Below are 24,411 nucleotides of genomic sequence, written 5' to 3' on the forward strand. Positions count from 1 at the left end.
TTTTTTGCCTTTCCATAAACCGGTATACCCAGTTTATTTTGATTTATATCTCCTTGGGATTCCGATACGTACATATATCTATAACCATTGCGAAAATCTAGTTGATTTAACTGAACAAAGAGACAGTTTTTTTAATTTGAAAAGGTATATGAATGTATTGCGCTTAATGTAATATTATTCATATAAATGAGAGCAATGACGTGAATTAAAATTCATTTACTACAGTTTTATATTTTATTTCAATTTTTCTTGTTAGAAATATTTGTTTCAATTCGTGTTAGTCAAACAGTATTTAGGGCTTAATGGTAAATGTAGAAGACAATATAACAAAAACAAAATTTAAAGTAAACTTGTAAAAACTTAAAAATGTTTTCAAGTTCAACATATTTAATGATTGTATCGTACTGGACAACATTACAACAAATTGCAGAATTAGGTTATAAAATAATGTTCCATATTGACACTCAAGGTCTAAGAGTGAAGAAAAATAAAAAATAATGGTGATCCTGATCTATTATTTATATTATGTTATGTAACATATTACAATTTTCTGTTTTGAATAACCTTTTAACAATGCTGTAACGATCCAAGAATACAACAAATATTTCTCAAAAAGTATTTACTTACAGCTTCTTCAATGAAATCACACATAAATCATATTTTAGTGTACTGTGGCGTTTGATAATTTGGTATATTCATCTTCTTCTACAGACATAACCGTGTTTTGAACTCTTCTTAAATGGTCTTCATATATAACAAGCATATTTTATCTCTCATCTACGCAAATCAGGAATGCCAAGGACATTTTTAAATTTATCAGCGAAACTTGTTTTTCACAATATTTTAATATTAACCACATGCAACACTGCAGAAGTCTGCACATCCAGTGAACATCTACTACTTCCACTCTTACTATAAAGTAGATGAATACACGAAGAAGTAGTAAAGAAAATACAGTCCCACTGGGTATAAGTATATTCAATGATTTGACATTTTGAGAAAAATTATAGTACACTTTTGGCAACTTAAACATTGAATTTAAGGTAGATGTGCCACAATTTCGTAGGAAAATTTAACGGTGTGCTATGAAGTGGTAAGAGCTGATTATCCAGATCAGAAATAGAAAGAATATCCATGAAAATTGATTAAAACAAATGACAATATAAAAGCTGACTAATTTAACTCTAGCAATGATAATATGTTGCATTTTGAATTACTTTTAAAGAAAATTAATTAATTAAATAATTAAAGGAAACATTTAAAATTGTCATTATTATTGATTTTAATTTGCCTTTATATATTAATCTGTAAAAATTAATTTTATGCCCTCAGATGTTAAAAATATTAATATGTCATCTACATAAATTCCAAAACATGGAAAAAACATGGTCCATGGTTCTTTGGGACACTGAAGTAACATTTCTAAAACCTAAAGGAATTCTGAGAAACTCATAATGTCCATTATCTATCATATTTTGTTAGCAAATCAGCAGTCATATAAATATAGTATGAATTTTTATTTTGTCAAAAATGCAGAAGGAAACATGGTAATAAATTGGTGGTGCAAGATTTTTGTATCTTCGTACAGCGAGGCAATTACCTACTAAAAACTGTTGAAGAAAATATACTAAATATTTTTATTTTTCATTTTCAAAAAAGAGAAAAATCATAGCTTTCAGTTTCTATTATTTAGAATTTATCAAAAAAATATGTTATGTTTTAGATGGGCCATCTGTAAAGGTCATATCGTTGTCAGTGAATATCGGAGAACTGACTCCTACTGTTAAAAAAATAAATATCGATTCTGTTAGTGACAATAATGTTTCAGTTTTTCCTTTTACTGAAGATTCTTCAAAGGTGACTATAACACTGAAATTTTGGAAAAACAATAAAGTAAAATTGGATTATAGATATAAAAAAATGAAAACACGTCGAAATAAGAAAAATAATGTATGATGAAAGGAAGAAAAACGAAATAAATTGTCTCTTAGACAAAAATTTAGTATTTATTATAATTTTCCACTTAAAATTAGGATAAATTTGCTTACTACTGCTACATTACATCAACAAGGGTCATCTTTGATATAACTAGTATTATTTTTTTTAAGTGGATGTTGAGGAAGATAGCTAAATGTGTTTTTTAATTACTAAATAAATTAACATTTATAATAAGTGTTTATTGATGTTAGAAGTAATTTATAAAAAAATTTTTCTGTGAAGAAATGCAGCTTAACAATACGAGGCGTCTATCCACGACTTGCTGATTTGTTCCCTGTGTTTCATACATATTTTTTAATTTTAAAATTAATGCTAAACACCTCTTATTTCCCTTCGTGAGCATGTTTCCTTTCCTCGTAAAAAAAGTTACGCCTCAAGGGGACCGCTGTAAAAAGTCAAAACCGCAAGCGTTTGAACCTCGACTCTGTACCTTGTATACGTTTCATTACCCCCGGGATCGATTAGGTGATCCTCCACGAATTTAATGCTGCAACGTCAAATGCCAACGAATAACAGCGGACAGGTTCAGTGAAGCTAAGTTGTCGCCTAACGAGGGCGAGAGCCCGCGTTGTACCTAACAAAGCATATTAATAAAGGCCATAACAAAAATGGACGTGTTTGTCCAATTTGTCGAGATATAAATGAATCGGGCCGGGCGGGACTCTCGATTGATTCCCCGATAATGTTTGTCACTATTAACATACCTTATCTGCATGTGTCATAACATTATAAAAGTACAATTAGTGATGAGTCTATTGAGTTGAAGTTTGTGGGTTATTTAATGATGTGACGGGAACTGATTTTCGTTAATTATATGTTGGAACGAACGCATGGTTGTTAAATATAAAAACATGTTGTCACAAAAGGTTTTTAAGTTGTAGCTCACTAGTGGAAAGTGGGGAAATAGCGACTCCAAGTAATAATGGTATAATGATATCCATAATATCTAAAAAATTTATGTTATATTGTCTTACAGGAAGAGCTTTCAAGTGTCCCTGATCAATGTCGCTGAAATATATCAAATGTTGCAGGTAGAGGATCAAAAAACAGTAACATTTTTTTATCTGCGGGAAAACATGCTAAGGAGGTGAAAACCACCCCCAAAGTTTAACTTCAAAATCAGTTTTTTGAAAATACCTCTAGTACGATTTGATAAATCCTATGAAACCGACTGGGAATTATTTTGCATTGAAATGCGATATTATGCGCTATGTTTTGATGTCTGGGGGTTGCATAGAATTTTTTTTTTTGTATAAAGGTAGGTAAATGTTTGTTGTGTTTGTTTTGCCATGCAAAAAATTTTAAAAACTCAAATGGTCAGCAAATTACTCTTCTGTTGTTTATTAAGGAAATTGAATTTTGAATTTGGCATATTTCGGTGTTTTTCAAAAAAAGTTACTTCAAAACTCCCTTATATTCATCATCATCATCCCTTATATTAAAATAACTTTATTTTTAATGTGACAAACTTTTTTTGTTCTTTTCTTGATCTATTACGTTCTATTGGACTCGTATACCAAATTATAAATTGTAGGATTGAAAACTACTCTCATAATACACCCCCTAAGTCCGATTTTTCACGATTTCTCTGCAACGAAGCCCTGAGGATGGTGTAAAATAACACCCCGAAACGTTGGCAATGATATAAATTATAGTGTTCTTTTATTTATTAATTTTGATCGCACTAAAGCCTTTATTTTTATAATAAACTTTTTTTTAATAAAATTGAATTCTGAAACTGACAATCCCGTAGGTTCTTTAAAAATATACTTCAAGAGGGTAAGTCACCTACGTATTACCTGATAAAGTATAACGTAATGGCAATGTTCTTTCCTTACATAATGAATGAATAACGGAAATGAGGCGTGCGTTACACAAAAATATTTTTTATGAATTTTAGCGGTCGATTTGATTCCTCGAACTGTAAAATCGTTATATAATACAACATGGATTTTTCGATGGAGCGGTATATATCGGCATTTTTTTGAAAAATACCGATATATGTCAAATTCAAAATTCAATTTAATAAAGAACAGAAGTAATTTGGTGCTATTTGAGTTTTTTAACATTTTTGCAGGGCAAAACATAAACAAAAAATATATTTACGGCTTTAAAAAATAAGGGATGCAACCCCCAGTGATTGAAATACTGCACACAATATCCCATTTTAATGCAAGATAGTTGGTTACATAAAACATTTGTAAAGAGTCTTAGAAATATTCTCAAAAAACTGATTTTGGGAATAAACTATGGGGATGATTTCCATCCCCCAATAGTGATGTTACAGAAACTTTCACGGTTGACTTTTCTCACAAAAACAAAGAAAAAACAAAAGTAATGATTTTTTGAAGAACGGGCTTTACAATACTTCAAAATTTAGACGTTTTTGATCAATTGTTCAAAGAACCGTTGAAGACAACCTTCAGATTTGTTAAAGAAACTAACCAGTGACGTCAAAATTAGAATTAGGTCGGAGGGTTTTAACTCTCAAAAACGTTTTTTGACGTTAAAAATATTTTTTTACAGACTTGGAAGACTATTTCAAAATAAAATTGTTCTGCTCCTTGATTTTTTTTTGTAGAGTAGGTACACAATCTCAAACCTAGGCAATTCATTATAGCATTTTTTGGTATTGAAGTAATAGAAATATCGTAAATTCTTAACGGCATAAAAATCTTTTACTGTCAAAATTTTAAAGTGGAAGTATTTTAAATACTTAAAGTGTCACATGTTTCTATTAACTAGATGTTCTTACAGTTCATTTCGTTCTGGTATCCGTAGCCTGGCGGGATATTAACTTCTAAGCCTCGAAACATATTAATTAATGCGTAAGGAGGCATACGTTTCCATTTCCTACGGCATTTGGGTACTTGAATGAGCCCGTTCTCATGAAGCAAACTAGAATGTCAGTGGCTAGGACAAAAAATTCGTGTCCATCAATAAATAAATACACCCAATTAATTTGGTACGGTGGAGTTATATTTTTTCGTTTCCGAAACGGTAGGTTATATGCGCTATGCGGTTGGAATTTTAATTAAGCTCAAAAATTATTTCGTTACGTAAGATACAAAAAAATTTGTACTAAAAACGGTCTGAATGGAAGAAAAGTGTGGTCTGTCTAATTCAACAGAATTTACAACGGCAGTTCCGTAGATGAATGAGCGCCAGATTGGGTGGAATATTTGGGAACAAAGAATATCAATTTCTACTAATTGGTTCCTAAATGATCTCTCCCATTTTCTGCATTCGGCGGAATGTTATTTATTTATCAGGCACCCAGACAAAGGTATCCTCGACTCGGGTCAATTAATTGGCACGACATAATTTATTGGAGTAACTTATTTTCATTTTCTTAAATAACAAATAACTCATTCATTTGTCACTTACGGGTCCGCAGTGGTAACTTCTTCGCATAATTATAGAACCTAATGTTAATGTGTTTGCTTCCTGAGGCAAGCAATCAATCACAATTGTGTGTAAAAATAGTTGCATATTTGCAGAAATCATATTTCATTAAGATTTTTTAATATTTTATGGAAATTATTACAAATGTTGAAAAAACGAGCTAATTTTCTTCGGCGAAAAAAGGATTGGGGGTGCATGAGATGTAAATGGACGTCCACGAGAATGGATCCCATTTAAGTAGGCCGTGACCGAAATTTTGGCTTTCCGTAAATAGAATAATTCACATACCACAGATAGTAGATACGTATGTATTTACACAATACTTTCTTATAATGGACATATAAATTACACTTTATCAAGTAAATAATTTGAATTATCATTATTATGAACTATCCTGAGAAATTTTTTGACCGTTTTTCTTCATCTTCATACCCTGTGCAAAGGGGTTTCAGCGCGATTACCAATTTTCTTACAAAAAAAAAGAAACATTACAAATCACCGATCGAGAAGATTTAAAAACAAACGCAACAACATCAAAATCACTCCGATCGAACTACTCCGGCGCCCAGCGATCGCGACCGAACATATGTTTCACTGGAAGTTTGTACCTGAATGTTGAAATACTTTTTCAGTAGTAAATGTATTGTTTCAAAATTTGTTTTAAATTTAATATTAATCAACATTAAGCAAAGCTGTTCGTAATAGAATAGGCAGTTAATCTTATCTCTGCCTTGCTTAAACTTTAAAGTATAACAAATGTTCTTACTTCGTTGTTATTACCATTTTAAGTACTAAAAGTATAAAGTTTTATAACCACAGAATTATATAGAATTATTCGTCCGAATATTTTTTTATTTTCCGGTTTTCCGGTCATTAAAAAGTGAAGTGACATATAAATTTCACATGTTTTATTTGACAATTGATAACAGAGTACCTAACACACAAATAAATGAGCGCGTAAAATGCTACTATTCTATTGCTGACACAACCATATGTCGTACGCCAGCACTGCAGCGTTACTATGAAAATATTATTCTGACACTAATAGACCCGGGGTGTCAAGTGGCAACATGATTTTCGTTATCCGATATCAGTGTTTACTAAACACACATGTACTGAAACTCACCGCAAGTGATGTTTAGTAAACATTAATTAACTGTGGCGTCGAACGCTTTACACCTATACGCGAAAAAATAATAAAATAATATTTCTTTAATGCCGCTCTTTGGAAATATGAACGATTTTTAATTGAATCGTTATTTCAGAAACGAATTAAGCAAAATTTTCTTGTTTTTTAGACAAAAAAACGATAAAATGTGTTTGTTTTCCGATATAATGATTGTTTGTGGTACTTATTTTGTGTTGCAAATCTAAAAGCACCTTACTAGTTCACGTTATGAAGCTTTGGAACTTTTTTATTTATTTATCTAGTTACGCCACAAAAAAATATGAAGAATAATGTTTAAAGAAACAAAACAGTTATTGCATTTATTACAAAGAACAATTAAAATCGTACTATCGCAAATAGATTTTTTATATTAGTAACACTTACTTAGTATCAAATATTTCAAGGTATTCCTGGCTAGCAATATAATTGTTTCATCATAAAGGGACGAAAACTTCAAAGCATGATTGTGAAGAAAAAAATTTTAAGAAAATATGTCATAGGGGTTGATTATTTCAACCTCTTCCAAAAATATTACAAGGTTGAAAAAATTTAAAAAAGTGTGGTGTTTTTGACAGATAATGTTCACCAAGTTTGGTTTCTTTAGATTGATATACGTGGAAGATGAAAAAGAAAGACATTTTTTTTTTAATTTTTGGAGGCCGAAATTTTTCAAAAAGGAAGAAGATTTTTGGAGAACTTTTCAGGGGAGAGTTTTTCAAAAAATTTTATACCAAAGACTCCTATTAATTTTCATCGCCCCTTACATTTTTTCGGTGTTATTTAGTAACATTACAAACAGATAATCATCATCAGCAAAGATAACAATTTCATGTCGTTGGAATACAGGAACAATTCACATTAACGGTGGCACCATTGTCATTAATAAATAAACTAAAGAGCAAGGGACCCAAGACGGAACCTTGAGGAACATCAATGTTGCATCAAATATAAGAAACTTGAAATCATAGTACCCCACATACAGTTAAGATGTGAAGGTAAAATATGCAATTGCNATAATGATTGTTTGTGGTACTTATTTTGTGTTGCAAATCTAAAAGTATCTTACTATTCGTGTTGTGATACATTTGGGACTATTTTATTTATTTATAGAACAATTAGAGGATGGGGATTTACAAAAGAAATATGAAGAATAATGTTTAAAAAGTCGAAACAGTTATTACATTTACTACAAATATCAATTAAAATGGTACTATCGCAAATATATATTTTATATCAGTAATACTTAGCATCAATTAGGTATATCAAGGTGTTCCTGGATAGCAATATAATCTTTTCATCATAAAGGGACGAAAACTTCATAGCATGTGTGAAGACAAAACGTTCTCAACTTTCATGCATGAAAATTCAGCGTGTGTAATATATTTTTACAATTGAGTTATTATCTATTATTTTATGCAAAAATATTAAGGAACAAATCCAAAACTTTAAATAACTACGCTGGATATTTTCATTGTTTTTGGGATATTTACTGTAACCTGAATTCCAAATAAGCGAACCATATTCAAGCCTACATTTACAAATGAATTGTAGAATAACTTATGTAGATCGACATCGTCAAAACCTCTAGAAAATCTAATAAAAAAATCAATTTTTTTATACGCAGACAAAACAATATTCTCAATATAACTACTGAAAGTTAATTTTGAATCAAACTTTGCACACAGATCGAGAATATCATTTACTCCATGCCAGACATTTCCATTCAGATTATAATTATTAGAAAGTATGACATTATTTTGCCTGGAATATGACAATATACAGGGTGTATCTAAATAACACCGAAAAATGTAAAGGGCGATTCTTTGATGAAAATTAATAGGGTTCTTTGGTATAAAATTTTTTGAAAAAACTCGCCGAAAAGTTATGCCCCTCCAAAAATTAAAAAAATATTTTTTTTTCATCTTCCAGGCTGAAGAAACCAAACTTGGTGAACATTATCTGCCAAAAAATACCCTTTTTGTTCTTTCTTTCAACCCATTTTGTATGGGACAGGCCACTAGATCTTTTGGCAAAATACATTTAAATAAATCTTTTTAAGTGTTTTGCAATATATTTATTTTTTCATAAATCCTTAAATTTTCGAAAAAACTTGAAGAGATCAGTACCTAAGTTAGTTTTTAGACATATTTTTTAAAAAGAAAAAAATTTATTTAAAAAATGTTTTAAGAAAAAATGTCATAGGGGTTGATTATTTCAACCACTTACAAAAATATTTCAGGGTTGAAAAAATTTCAAAAAGTGTAGTGTTCTTGATAGATAATGTTCACCAAGTTAGGTTTCTTTAGCTTGATATACATGGAGAATAAAAAAGAAAAACCATTTTTTTTTAAATCTTCGAAGGGGCATAACTTTTCAGGGGAGAGTTTTTCAAAAAATCTATACCAAAGACCCCTGTTCATTTTCATCGCCCCTTACATTTTTTCTGTGTTATTTAGTAACATTGCAAACAGATAATCATCATCAACAACAGATAAAAACTTCATGTCGTTGGAATACAGTGAACGATTCACATTAACAATGGCACCAATGTCATTAATAAATAAACTAAAGAGCAAGGGACCCAAGACGGAACCTTGAGGAACATCAATGTTGCATCAAATATAAAAAACTTGAAATCATAGTACCCCACATACAGTTAAGATGTGAAGGTAAAATATGCAATTGCTACAAAGCATAAATATAAAAAAAATAAATGTAGATAGCCCCTTTCTGCAATGAAATATATCGTCCCTATTATCACGTAGAGGCGTATGTGTATATCCATTTCTTGGATTATACTTCCCTACGTGATAAGAGGGACGATATGTCCATTACAAAGTTTGGTTTTTATTGTTACAAGAAAGGAATAAAAACCTTCGAGTAAGGGAAAGATAAAATAAATGTAATAGGCCTTGTTTAGATTTATTATTTCAATTTTACGAATAACAATATACTTATTGACGATAATTAAATTTTAGTTTAAATAGTCTTTTAAGAACATTTAAAATAATTCAATAAATTTTAAATCGAATTATTCAAATTGACAATATATGGGTTTTAGATGTCGCTGAACAAGAATATGAAGTCGGAAAATGAAAATTCAAAATGGCTGATCCAATATGGCCGAATATTTTGAACAATTTATTTAACAATTATTGATTTTAAACCAAACTCGCTTATATTTGTAATATAGGGGTTTTTGACGTCGCTAAACAAGAATATGATGTCAAACAATGAAAATTCAAAATGGCTCTTAAAGTAGAGACTTTAAGCTTTAAAAACTGCTTTCATAAAGTTTCAATATCACATTTACAACTATAGTTTTAGATCTATAAAGTTTGTCCTAAAAAGTCAAATTTGTGATTTTTTAAAACTATTGAATATGTTGGGCTCTATATATTTCAAATTAAATTTTTAAGATTTTTTTCATATCGCCCACTGTTTCAGTCGTCATTTGAAGAGTAATCTGTGAAAGTTACAGATATTTACTTTAAAAATTAAAAGAATGACAGTTATTTTATTATTAATGTACAAAATTATAGAATGACGTAACTTTCTCAAGTTTAGAGACATAAAATTTTGATAGCCGGATGACTCTTCTTTCATTTAAATTTTTTTGAGGTCGATTTGATCAATTAGATCAAGTTATAACAAATTTAGTGTAGTGCGCTCATCGAGAGCTATACTTGGGGTCCGGTCATTTCATTTTTCGTACGTTAGGAAAAAAATTCTACAGCCTTCAATTTGCATTTTAGAAAAAAACTTTATTAGCATTTTTTATGTAAAATTTCCTGTTCTTTCGAATGTTTTTAAATTATATATTTTTTAATATATTGCAAAAACTGTAATTTTGCAACTATTTTGTTAAATAAATAATTTAGCGTACACTCTACAGTTGATAACTTTTTATATATTATTTTTGACAACTTTACAAAGCGAAAAATAAAAAGTTCTCTCTTCCAGTAATTTTCGCAAAGTCAAAATCTATCTTGACTCCACTAAATGTGTAAATTTGGTTTATATAAAGTAATTCCTCGTAACAAATGGTACCTCTGCATAAAATTTTATCAATTTATCTCGAAGCATTTTCGAGATATTGAAATAAAATTGTGTCTTGATGGCCCCCTTTAAAGGGGCGTAGTAGCGCCACAGGGGGGCGTTTTCGGACACATATCAATATGACTTTTCTGTTCAAAATTACTTTCTCTGTCATCTGTGTTTGTTTGGCACACCGGAAATGAAACACCCTGTATAGGTACATAAAAAATATGATACTTTTCTGTATAAACTTTTTTCCAAAAATGGATTAACCAGTTTAAAGTAATTGTTATACCTTTTGCGATATCTCAATTGTCTTTCAAGATTCATAGTTAGACTTAGCTCATGATGTAAACTTAGACTGGTGACGGTTGATTTTTGACAGATAGTACCTATTACGAAAAAATTGCATTATTACATGTAAAATATAAATAACCACTCAAATCAGCCCTCCGAAAACGAATCACCCTATATAAGTCAAATTATTTTTAAAATGTGCATTTCTTGCTCCCCTACACGAACCTAATTTGAAACATTTTGCCTCAATTATATTCTAGCCATAAATCAACTTTGTCACAGCGTTGACTCACCCTATAATATAAGATAATGCGTTTTATTTTTCGATACAAAAACCAACCGCCAAACTCAAACAGATATCAACTCGTTAGGTAACTCAGACATGTAGACAGCGCCATTCACTCGCACCGTACAGGTACCAAATGCAAAAACCCTGAGGTTTATCTTACCTATAATAATCCTCCTTGCAATAAATATTTCCATCTCTAGCGAAACAAGTCAAGTCGGAGTCCAAGGGAAGCTTGCATTCGCAGCATTTCAAACATGAGGCATGCCATTGTCGGTCGACAGCCAGGAGGTAGTAACGGTCATGTATTCTTTCACCACAGCCAGCACAGGATGACACTTCAATGCCCGAAGAACCCCCAAGGCTAGAGCAAGGCGAAGACACACTGCGCTCTATACTCTCGCGCTCCTTCAGCATCATGCGAAACTTCTTTCCGTACTGAATGTAAGGTGTTCGCCAGCCGTCTCTTGTAGGAAATTCGCTGACAGTTATCTGGAAAAAGTAGCGAATGTGAGAAAAAATCGCGAAATTTAATTGAGTTAATAAATATTAATAGCGGTAATAGCAGGCTGTGGGGACGTCTGGGAGCGTTTGGCGTTATAGGCGCCCAGACGGTTGGCGATATCTGATGACGCTGCAGCTCCCGGGTTCTTGTCTCGTGTCTGAGTAGTTCGCGTACCTGTTTACTAGTTAGGTTAATGCAGGTACGAATTACGTAGTCCGGGAAATATAGAGTTGGACGCGACTTTTTGTTTCGGCAAGCTGAATTTATCACTATAGATGATAATGTACAATAACATATTAGTTTCCACAGTCACAAAAATGGGGGGAAGATTGTTTACAGGGTGGTTAATCACTTTTACGTAAATTTACGTTTTTTCCATTCATTTACACGAGAAAACAGTAAAGTACTTTTTTTCGTCTTCAAAAGACCTACAAAACTATCCCTTAAGCGTAAAAAAATATTGACTAGATCAAAAGTTATAAACAGAAGAAGTTTATTTATTACTTTTGAATTAAACATTTATAAACTGTGCTATTATTACCAGAATGTTTTGGCATCGCATCCTCTCATTCCTGATCACTGTCTAATAACTCACACGAAATCTGGAATCGATAAGTTGAATAGTTTACAAGTAGTCCTTATAGACAAATTAACTAATTATTAGTCTGGACCATCCCGAGGACCTTCCACAATCGCACTGATTTTTTTCATGGTAGATTTCATAATAATACATTGAAATCTATCATTTTTTTTTTTTAAATTTCAAATTTGCAACCTGGAAAATTTTTATTTTTTAGCCTTAGTTGCAAAATGAAATACACGACGCACGAGCTTGAAATAGTTATATATTATGACATATTCGGAAAGCTTATGAAAAGAGCTTTAAGTTAAAAAAAAATCGTTAAGATTCGTTGAAAAACAACGGAGTTACAGACTGTCAAATATATTATTTTCAAGCGAATTTTCCTTATTTGACGGCAGGATTATGAATAATATCGTTATTTTCTTCGGACTCGCTATCGTTCGCTTCCCCACCCTTCCGCCGCGCCACGGCTCGCCGAAAATCAAGCGACCCACTGACTTTTGACAATATTTCTTATTGAAGGTAATTTGTTTGGGAATGGGGTCAGTTTTTAAAGAAAACCAGTTTATTGGTTAGTCGACGTTTCGGCTATATTTAAGCCTTCTTCAGGACACTAAAATAATTACAATAAATAAACATACACATCAATATACATATTGAATATTAGGATTAAAACAGATTAAAATTCAATAATATTACAATATACAAATAATCTAAATAATGAGGAGTAAAATAGGTAGTATGTTGCTTTACTCCCCATTATTTAGATTATTTGTTACACGGAAAACCTTTTTTGGATGTAAGTACCCGATAAATTTATTATTATATTATATCCTTCATCATTGTAATATTATTGAATTTTAATCTGTTTTAATCCTAATAGTCAATATGTATAATGATGTGTATGTTTATTTATTGTAATTATTTTAGTGTCCTGAAGAAGGCTTAAATATAGCCGAAACGTCGGCTAACCAATAAACTGGTTTTCTTTAAAAACTGACCCCATTCCCAAACAAATTACCTTCAATTTAATCACTGGGTCATGAAAATACTCTAAAATATTTCTTATGTACTTAACATACTTCCACAAATAAAATATTTTTACCTGGGAAAGGACTCCGGTAGCCAGTTATGACAGTATTTTTTTTTTGTTGCTACCAACCTAATTTGTATAACAATCGGCCGTCAACTTTGGCAGTCTGTAACTCCGTCGTTTTTCAACGAATCTTGACGATTTTAACTTAAAGCTCTTTTCATAAGTTTTTCGATGTAATAATATATACCATATCACGCTCGTGCGTCGTATATTTCATTTTGCAACTAAGGCTAAAAAATAAAAAAAATCCAGGTTGTAAATTTGAAATTAAAAAAAATGATAGATTTCAATGTATTATTATGAAATCTACCTTGAAAAAAATCAGTGCGATTGTGGAATATGCTCGGGATCGTCCGGACTAATAATTAGTTAATTTGTTTTTAAGGCCATAACTTGTAAACTATTCAACTTACCGATTCCAGATTTCGTGTAAGTTATTAGACAGTGATAAGGAATGAGGGAATGCGATGCCTAAACATTCTAGTAATAATAACGCAGTTTATAAATGTTTAATTCAAAAGTCATAAATAAACATCTTCTGTTTATAACTTTTGATGTAATTAATATTTTTTTACGCTCGAGGGCTAGTTTTGTAGGTCTTTTGAAGCCGAAAAAAAAGTACTGTTTTCTCGTGGAAATGAACGAAAAAAAGTTATAAGCAAAAAACGTGAATTTACTTAAAAATTATACAATTAACCACCCTGTAAACAATCTTCCCCCCCCATTTTTATAACTGTGGAAACTAATATGTTATTGTACATAATATTTAGCATCTATAGTGATAAATTCAGCTTGCCGAAACAAAAAGTCGCGAAATGGTCATTTCCCAGCTTATTTTCCTGGCCTATACTAGTCTTACGTCAATCTTAGAATGTTTATAGTTGGCGTGATTGAAAAATAGCGGATGTTTTAGGAATTTGATAACGTAAATTCTCTGATCGTCCATATTTTCAGTGACTTTATAATTTGCGCACTGGAATAACAAATCAAAGATATTTGTTACTGATGAACATAAATAATTTGTTTTCTTTGTTTCTTTTCAAAATCAACTTTTATTTAATTTGGTGATAAGTCTCGTACAATTTAGAACAATCGAAATAAGCCAATTTAACTACAAAGAATAATTAAAACAAGTATACAATTCGAGACAACTTTCTTTAATAGCATTTTGTCGAAAATCAAGGCACATTCGTTTAATTTCCATCATTTTCAGTTTGCTACAAGAAAAAATGATCTTGTAACAAAAAAGCCACTTTTGCTACAATACAAAATTAATGGGAAACAAATGTGTGTCTAAACTTGCTTTAAACAAAAATTAAATAACTAGTAAATGTAGCAAAAAAAAGGTGTGGGTAGGTTTTCGTATTTCGGGTGGATCTGTGGAACGAGCGAATATATTCCACAAAAGGGGTTGGCCGCTAGCTACAGTGGAGACGGAGTGGGTCTACAGCTAAAAGAATGTTATAAAGGTGCCACCCATTCGACCAATTTCTTTCTCAGCAAGGTGGTATATTAAAATAAGTAAATTTTCAGTGTAACAAGTTTTTTTTTATTTGCTGAAAACCCTTTATGTACAAATTTAAAATTCACTTTCGCAACTTTTATTTAAAAAGAAGCAATTTTTTAATCAAAATTGGCTTTTTTCTGTAAAATGAACACATAAATGTTTTGCACATTGTTCAGTCTAGTTGTGGACATACTGCATATTTGACTATAGTCTGTTAATTAAATGTTTTGAAATAAACTATGCACAGAAAGAATTAGAGAAGTGAAAACGGAAATACAAATTTTGAATTTATGGGCATAAAACAAGTTTTTAACAATGCAGTATCTTGAAAAAATGCAGTATGTAAAATACCTACTATTAGGTACGAGTATTATTAATTGTTGTCTACAAGTTTTTTACTTCTTAGAAACTAAACTGTCTAAAATTTAACCCTCTTCGACCGGCGCATTCGCCAAATATTGAAAAATATAACTTTTTTCGTTGTACAAAAAAGTATTTTCAGTTTATTTCAAAAAGTACTAAATTAATTTAAATCAAATTTACAAATTTTCCTAAAATTCTCATCAATGAGGTAATAATAATTATGATATTTGAGATCAACGTATAGGTATGCTGAAATGCAACCCCAAAAATGTCTACAAATCTTTTAAAATTGTAAGCTATGTTAAGATGTCTTATTTCATGTTAAAATTCCATAACGTTTGCAAATAAAACAGTTCTTTTAGAGTTTTTTTTTGCTAATAAAAAAATTATATTGATATAGAATTAACAGAAAGATAGACAAAATAAGTTTTCAAAAACTTAAAATAACACTAAATAAAAAGCTCATTATATTAACAATAAAATTTATTTTTCTCCACTATTTATATTTTTACCGAACTTATGATCTAATCTTAGACACCAGTCAGTACAAATAAATCTTTCTTACAATTCGAAGGGAAAGCCTATATCTGTACGGATAACATTGCAAGGTCTGAAATAGCAGCATTAATTTGCGCAGGAGTTGTACCGCAGCGTGTGCGGTGTGTAAGTTTTCGTAAAGATAAAGAATACCTTTAGTCAGGTACATGAAATTCATTTGACACTTTGTAGTGCTGAGTTCAGAACCTCCCAACACTATTCACTCTTTCTTCCTTTTCTGATATTATTGCAAAGTAGGTTAATTCACATTTTAAGTAAATATCAACAAAACTTTTTCAGGCGATTATTTACACTTCAGCTTCTGGGAGAAAGATATGTGTGTCATATGAGATCATCCCTGGAAGGGTATCCAACCGAGTACTTAAAATGTTTCTTTAACATTAAATGTCGTCAGTTGCAGCAATTACTTTTGGAAATATTATGTTAGCAAGTTTAATTTATTTCCCCAACATTATTCCGACGGAAAAGAAACAAACGATGCGCTTCTAACTTAGATGCTGCAAATTTAACTCATGAAAAATGTAAAAAAAGATTAGATCAATCGGATTACTACATACAGTGTGTAAAAGTGGCATAGCGGTGATTTGAGGAGTTTCAATTTCGAAAAAGTAAATTATACACTGAAAGAAATGTGCTTTATTATTTATTGCAATTCTAAATGTCATTATTGCATATTAAATATTTACTATATATGACATAAACAGGTGAATATTGTGAATCTCTCCCAAAACTGTACAGCTTATCTTCTTAGTAGCGATGCACCCGTGTCTTCTTGTATTGCATTACGTTACATGAGAATTTGCACTATAATTGCTTCATTCTAAGAATGAAGCATCCACGGAAAGGTGATTATTTTTTCTAATTCTATTGTCTCTGTGTGATTGACTCTACTCGTGATATTCTATGTCACCCTTAGCCTTCTGTTCCTCTATCTTATGTAAATCTTAACATTAGGGGTTTCTACATACAAGATAACAATTTTTAAGGTTTAGACAAGATTTAAGTATGAATCAATAAAGCTGTTATATACACATTCGGATATTGGTTTTTATACAACAAATCTTCCTGATATATACGAATGGAACATAAAGCCTATAATATATAAGTAATTCTTTATAATCTTTTTTCACAGCTAAACTCATTGAATAAATTGAGTATGGAGATGAGCGTTTCTTTAAAATAAAAGTTGTATATTTGTTTTAATCGTTTTAATATGCGCTATACACATTATTCTAGAGAAACAATTTAGTAAGGCCATTTCTTTCAGTGTATGACATCACAGAGAATTTTACCAACAATAGTAGATATACCAAAGAGCTACAGTAACTTTCCATTCTTTGGAAGAAACCCCACCCTTGACATTAAACCCCTTGCACACCTAATAATCGTTTTATGAACGTATCATCATAAAACTAATAAAATTTATAACTTTTCCGCTTACAATGAAACAAACTATTTCGGTTGTACTACGAGTATCATATTTACTTTCAAACATTCACTAAAAATAGTATTGTAGGTAGATATATTACAGTAAAAGCAGATTTTTAAATTATGTACTAATGAAGACTGTACAAATACTGAATATTTGTAGGAAAATTGTAATAACATTAACAACGCAAGCAAAATATTAAATAAATCAATAGAAAAAATAAACAACAAAATCAAAAACATCATTAACAAAAAAAGCCAAAATATTACTTAACTAAAGAAGATATACTAAGTATAGTAAGTGAACCTAGACTAGAAATAAAATACAAATGTCATTTTTTGGGTAGTTGAAACCCCGCCCGGTCCATCTAATTCCGACGCCACTGGTTAGTTCCTTATATATTTTCCATGCAGGTACAGCACTTTCTTAAATTATTACAATCCATGTGACCACTAATTTTGTTTAGAACCGTAGTTTTATTTCCTTCGCATTAGCAAATAAATATTGGTAAAATTTAAAATTATTGATGTAATAAGATCAAGATCACGATAAAACACAACATTCTGTTTCATCGGTTGGTACTTGCTGTAATTTTTCATGAAATTTTATTAAACCAGTCAGCGATCACATTATCTCGAGCATAGATTCAACGGTTTGTCAATGTTCATTGTAAACAAATCATTAATATTAATGAAGCTAAGATCACATGGATTGTAATTACATAGCCCTACAAAAAGAAAGTGAGAGGTCCGAAAGACAATACCATGGTGTATCTGTACATATGTTTTTGGGGTCGCTACATCCAAATCCTGCGTCCGTTTGACCCGATCAGATCTGGGTTAAGGTCAGTTCAAGGTCAAATGTAGAGAATCAATTGCCAACAAACTAAAGCTGCATATCTATTCGTTTTTGGGGTTACTGAATCCGAATCCGGGGTCTGTTTGACTCGGATCTGCTAAATACTCTCAAGTTCTAAACTCAAAACACTCTAGTGTGTGAGTATTAATATTTAAGTAGCAAATAAGACTAAAGAAAGAAAGCTTTGAGTTCGTAACTCTCGAGTTAATTCTTCTGATATGATAAAATTCTAGTAAGCTTTAAACCAATTTGTTCGTGACGATTGAGATTCTTGAGAATAGTTTTTCCAGATAAGAGGTTTTTTGCTTGATGATGAAATCACTGTATCTCACTATTATGGTATCTAGATTACCACACACTTTTGTTATATCGAACTATTTTGTTGTCAAAACAGCTGCGAAGTAGATTTCTTTTAGATTTTCTCGATTTCAATGGTAAATCTCATTTTAGCGACCAGCAGTAGTCGGCTAACATATTTATATCCCATCTGCCTTGGTACCGACGCTCCTTAATATCCTCGTGAAATCTTTCTCCCTGCTCCTCAAACCCAATCAAATTCTTCACTTTGGGATTCAAAACCAAACACACTTTTACACACATCTTTAATAAGTTGGTTGATCTTTCTCGTATTCTTACGAACCTCATACAGGTCACAAATATAGGAAAAGCTGTCTTGTTTGTCGAGATCACATCTATGATCACCTGAACTTATAGATGGTAAATTCTTGTAATAGTAGACGTGTTAGTAGCCAAGTTTCCCACTATAGACTTGGATTCAGCGACCTCAAAAATGAATTCATTTGTAGGTTTATTTTGTTGGCAATTGATTCTCTATATTTGACATTTAACTGAACCAGAACTGATCGGACACCGAATTCGGAATCAGCGATCTAAAAACATATAGATACCACCCAAAACGTTGTGCTGCACACTGTACAACTGTACAAAGTACAACTTAAAGAATTCAAGGAAATATGTACAATTTGTCTGAAAGTCGTTTTCTCCTTTATAACAAATTCGATAAAAAGACATTAACTATGGAAAAATTTTACAACAATTCATAAAAAAACGTGTTTTTTTTTTTAAATAAATCAACTTACCCATACCGATTCATTATATTTAGAGTGCATGTGAAAATTATCCTCACATTTTCATTATCTCTCCAACTTTAACTTAGTTGAATAAAAGCTTATACACCAATTATGTCAATTACGAATGGTAAAAATTATCAGATTTATAGTATATATCCCTGTGTCATGCAACCGGTGAGTAATGCGCCATTCTTCTCTTACACGTACAATTATTATCTGTGCTGTTCTTTTCTATTAGCTAATTGAATCTTAATGCATTTAGATTGCTTTATATGTCGCAGGCCGTCTTTCTTACATGTGTTACTTTTTGAACGGTTTGTCTCTTTCGAGACTAATGAGCGCAAAGTGACTCCTAATTGAAATCTAGTTTATTTGGCTTATGCAGACCTGGGACAGACGAGTACATTGTTAATTTGTTAATTGCCGATTGTAACTGCACTCTTATAAAATTTATAGGCCTTAAACAATGCTCCTTGTCGTGTAACAATTACTTAGGATTATATTTTACGGCATTGCCGACATGTTTTTATGTCGACGTCAGTAGATGCTTGAATGCGGAGGGCCTTGTTATATTTTTAAAACCTCCATGTCGCTATTCTTTTAAAAGTTTAATGACAGTAGAATTGCAGTGTTAAGTTTGCTTTGACAAAAAAAGGTGCACAGAACAATTCAGTTAATTTGATTTACACTGTATTGATTCATTTTATAAATTTAATATATCTACATATATGTATATAAGTTAATTGTTGATTAATTATATGCATTTGAAATTTAGATTGACAAAATATAACATTGCACCTCATTACGCACCTGTTACATACAACTAATACAAAATTTAATACAAGAATAATTTAAAATTAACAACTTTGTTTGATGCACAAATATCATAAACGCAGTAGGTACAAAAAACAATGTTACAATGAAAGATAAACTTTTGTAATAAATATACAACTTAAAAAAAAAACAATCATCTCCATACTCATTATTGAATGAGTTTAACTGGAAAGCGCTTAATTCTTCGTCACCTGTCGGTGCATAATCGGTTACGATCGTCGAATTTCCGATAGTCCTCTGTGCATCGACTATTATGCTTCTTCTAGTTAGATGAGGATATATATACCTAGTATGAAGACATGGTTTGTGGGATCACACCCCTTTGTCTGAAGTAGAAAGTATCTAACTCTTTTATAGCTTGTAGTTGTTTGGACAGTTTAAGAGTGATTTGTCACTACTTTTAATACTTAAATGTTTGTTGTACATTAGAATCTCATTTTGTAATTATAGTTCTACAACAAAATTTCTGAAAATTTAATGTCACATGTTTTTAACTCATGCAGAGTATACAACACTTTAATAACAGGTATCATTTTGTAAAGAGTATAAACAACGTTGTATACTAGTGAAGGATATGGTTTATAGTCAATATACAACTGTGTTAGCAATATGCGTTTTATATCCAATATTCACCTGTTTATGTCACATATAGCGTACAATGTTCTTATAATGGCATTTCGAATTCTAATAAAGAAATAAATAATATAAATACGAAATGATGAAATTGTGTATGATCTTATTTCTGAGCAGATATTTATTTAGAAGGGGTTAGAATTAATCGGAGAAAATAAACTTAAAAGTTAGTTTCATATTAGATAATGTAAAATATGTATGTTTACATCAAACTAGTAAGTTTTTTAAAAAATATTTTTGAACCAAGAAACAAACAATAGTTTCCTATATATTTAAAACAATGTATTGGTAGAACCAGAATTAAATAGTGTATTAATTATAAATTTTAAAAATATGTAATTTTTTCAAATACTACTTCTTGTTATTTTAATTATAACTTTAACAATAGCAGTTGTGAGCATTTGCTCTACTTAGGATAGAATCAATTACTTTTTAGTCAAAAACAATTAGAGCAAACTCTGTATGTATATTGAAAAGTTTATTTTATGTAGGTACAAGTTGAATTTGTACACTGCGACGCGACGGGCAGCGAAAACAAATCTACAATTATTCAGATATATGTGGTATCTGGTTTGCTAGTGTGAAATCCTCAACAGTTTTCACTAATACTTATAACTAAAGACTATTATAGGGGTACTTCAAATTGCAAAATATAAATTTATAAATTTTTTTCTCAAAGAATTTGATACCAGTTTCTTAATTTATATCAGGATGCATATGTTTGTATAGCATTTAAGAATATAATATGATTTACTAAAATTAAGCTTACAAAATCATTTTGTGAATAGATAAACGTGAATCGGTTTTAAAACAGATCTGCTGTGTTGCCAACATGGTAGATATTCTATGCTAAATCTGATATCTTGTACTCATGGGTACTACTGGGTAAAATTTTGATCTGGGAGATGGTACATAATCTAATAGATTTAGAAAATGAAATATTGTACTCAAATAGGTTGCTATTTATCCCATCTTTATTTATTTATAAAGTCTTATTTAATTAACAGGCAATAAATTGCTTAGGGATAAAATCCCCATTGACATTTTTACGCAATTAATTTTCACATATTTTGAAGGATTTTATTACTTAATAACCTGACATTTTCAAATGAAATACAACAATTACATTTTAACGATTTTTAAACATATACAGCATAAATTGACAAATGTAAGCCACCATATTGGGGCAGCCGAGAACAAATCGGTTGCCAAATAACAAAACAACGTTGGGTCTATAAATCACTAAGAAATTGAGTTTAACAACAAGATGGTGTAAATGTGACCAGAATTTTTGATGACTAAGGGCCTGAATTATAAATTGAACCATTAGAATAAATTACCCTAAATTATTAAGGTGTTTAGTGGAGACTGAAATTAATGGAAACAGCGAAAAACTTAATTTTACAGGAGGTGGTGAGGAAACAGGTTAGACATCGCTTCACCTGTTCCTCATAACAGGTGCTTCATTATTTTCCAATATCCTCTTGGAATTACACTAATTGATACTATTTAATTATTAATTAATAATCTCCAGAATTATTCATTTCAAAATGATTTAATTTCTATACTATTAATATTTTCTGGATTTTTAAGGGATGTGCGAATTTTTTCTAGTTATTTATCTTCCTACAGTTAACTAGTCCTTTTTACCTTACCTTAAATACAAAACATATTAAGAGAAACAATTTGAATAATTATTATTATACAAAATGTGTCTACAAATACATATTGTTGCAAGTTTATATAATTTTTAATATTATCGTTTAACATTTTGGTTTGTAATGGAAATTTGGATAGTTTTTGGGTAAAGGGTTTGTTATTTGAAGCTGATTCTTCTACTGTATTCAGTTTATCTATAACTACAACACTTTGGGGACCCGGAGGAAACTACACTCGACAGCCCTAGTTCCTTAAATTTAGAAACCATGTTTTCGTTTGTTTTTATGTGAAAAAAATATAATTGTCATCGATATAACGAACCGTTTTAGAGGTAAATGCATTTAACGATAAAGATGCCACACTATTTCCCACATATTTTAATAGTAATAAAATCGTGAAAATGTTATTGCGTTTTTCTATTTAACAAAACAGGTACATGATACTAAATGGCATTTATTTTGCTGCCTAAATGATTATTTTTTATTTATTTATAGTAGGTATGGTAAATTAAACCAATGTTGCAGCACTACAATATTGGCTTTCCGCTATTACCTAAGTAACAACATATTATGTTTATCTGCATTAAGGCTATAGATACGATAAACAAAATCCAACTAGAGCCAAGTGATATCCAAGTAAGTTTTCAAGTGTCGTCTTCATCCACAGGAATACAAATGAAAGAGCTTCATTGAACGCTCATTGCAATAGATTAAAGATGTGTGTTTACTATAGGTACTTGACAAAAGTGTGACAATGACCTTCTTTTCCTTTAGGGATTAGCTTCATGAACAAACTAAGAGAGCAGTTATGGGTTGATCCTTGTCACCAACTCTGGTAACTTCCTATGAGGGAGCCTTCAAGAGCGCCTTGGTTTCAGCAACCGTATAGACGGAGGCTTTCCCTGCAAATTTATTATTATCTATTCATATTAATGGAAAACATTTGGGGATCAGCATCACTATGGGGATGAGAAAAAAGGTACTCTGTCTCTTTTAGACGTCCTCGTCAAGAGAAAATTGGATTACGAGTAATCACCTGCAACAACTTAAGAGAGATAGGAATGGCCTTTCCAAATAAGACAAGATATAAAAATGATCTATTCGAAGGTGTTGGTGTATATAGAATAAGGTGTATGTATATGCATCCAAATCGAACAATCGTTTTTCTGCCTCGTCCATCATCACTGAAATATCAGTACTAATTGTAATGTAATATGGATAGAAAATAGGTTTGTTTTCTTTTAACCAATTCGATAAGTTTGCTGGTAACTGATGAAGTAGATTTGTAGTGAAAACAGTTTATTCAATATTTACTGTTGACAAACCTAACAATATTAGTTATGAAATGTGTAAGATTCACTTTTTGTTTATTTAATTTAAACTAAGTGCTTTAAAATTTATAATAATTCAAATTTAAAATTATAAAAACTACTGCAATAGATGTTAACAATTAAGTAGTTTACCATAAATTTAAACAAATCATTTTTCAATCTACAAGTTCGTTTGATAACAGATAATATTTTTTTCAGTGTAGAAGTAATATTATTACTTGGGGTATATTTGCAATGTAAGTACTTAAAAATTATTGCTCTTCAAGTAATAATATGTATACATTCGATGAATGGGCACTTATACCGTCTCTTTAAGTATAATATATGATAAATTTGATGTTTCTACACCTGAATTAAACTGAAACTATACAGGGTGTTTGTAAATAAGTGCGAAATATTTTAGAGAGTGGTTGCCGAAGTTATTTTGAAAAGAAAGTTCATATAAATGCAGGTCAAAATATGCTTCGTTTCCGAATTACAGAATATTTAAATTTAAATTATTTACTTATTTTTATTAATTATTTCGAAGTTTTAAAGATATTGACTCGAAATTTGAATAACGCTTTGGAGGGATAAATATGCATTTTTTGTGGTGATCCGAAAATTTCTATTTGCACCAGTGGCGTTAGTGCGAGAATGCTACAACTTTTTTTAATAATAAAAATGGTACGTGACTTTTTCTTGTTTTGATATTTTTTTAGAAATCCACCATCAATTCTGAATAGAATTGGCCTCTTCAATTTCTTTCGTAAGATGCACCGTTTTTGAGGAAA

The 24,411-nt window shown here is 30.7% G+C and overlaps 1 protein-coding gene across 1 annotated transcript in view; it reads right to left on the reverse strand.

Annotated features, from left to right (window-relative positions):
• The window catches only part of LOC108907319 (LIM/homeobox protein Lhx9-like), a 48,174-nt gene that overhangs the window by 21,732 nt on the left and 2,031 nt on the right, over nt 1-24,411 (reverse strand). Inside the window, exon 2 of the mRNA XM_018710945.1 lies at nt 11,356-11,684. Within this exon, the coding sequence (XP_018566461.1) occupies nt 11,356-11,612 (257 nt within the window). The 5' untranslated portion in view covers nt 11,613-11,684. The remainder of the gene's footprint in view (nt 1-11,355; nt 11,685-24,411) is intronic.

The sequence above is a fragment of the Anoplophora glabripennis genome, unplaced genomic scaffold (assembly GCF_000390285.2).
Source record: "Anoplophora glabripennis isolate ALB-LARVAE unplaced genomic scaffold, Agla_2.0 scaffold97, whole genome shotgun sequence".
Taxonomy (NCBI): domain Eukaryota; kingdom Metazoa; phylum Arthropoda; class Insecta; order Coleoptera; family Cerambycidae; genus Anoplophora; species Anoplophora glabripennis.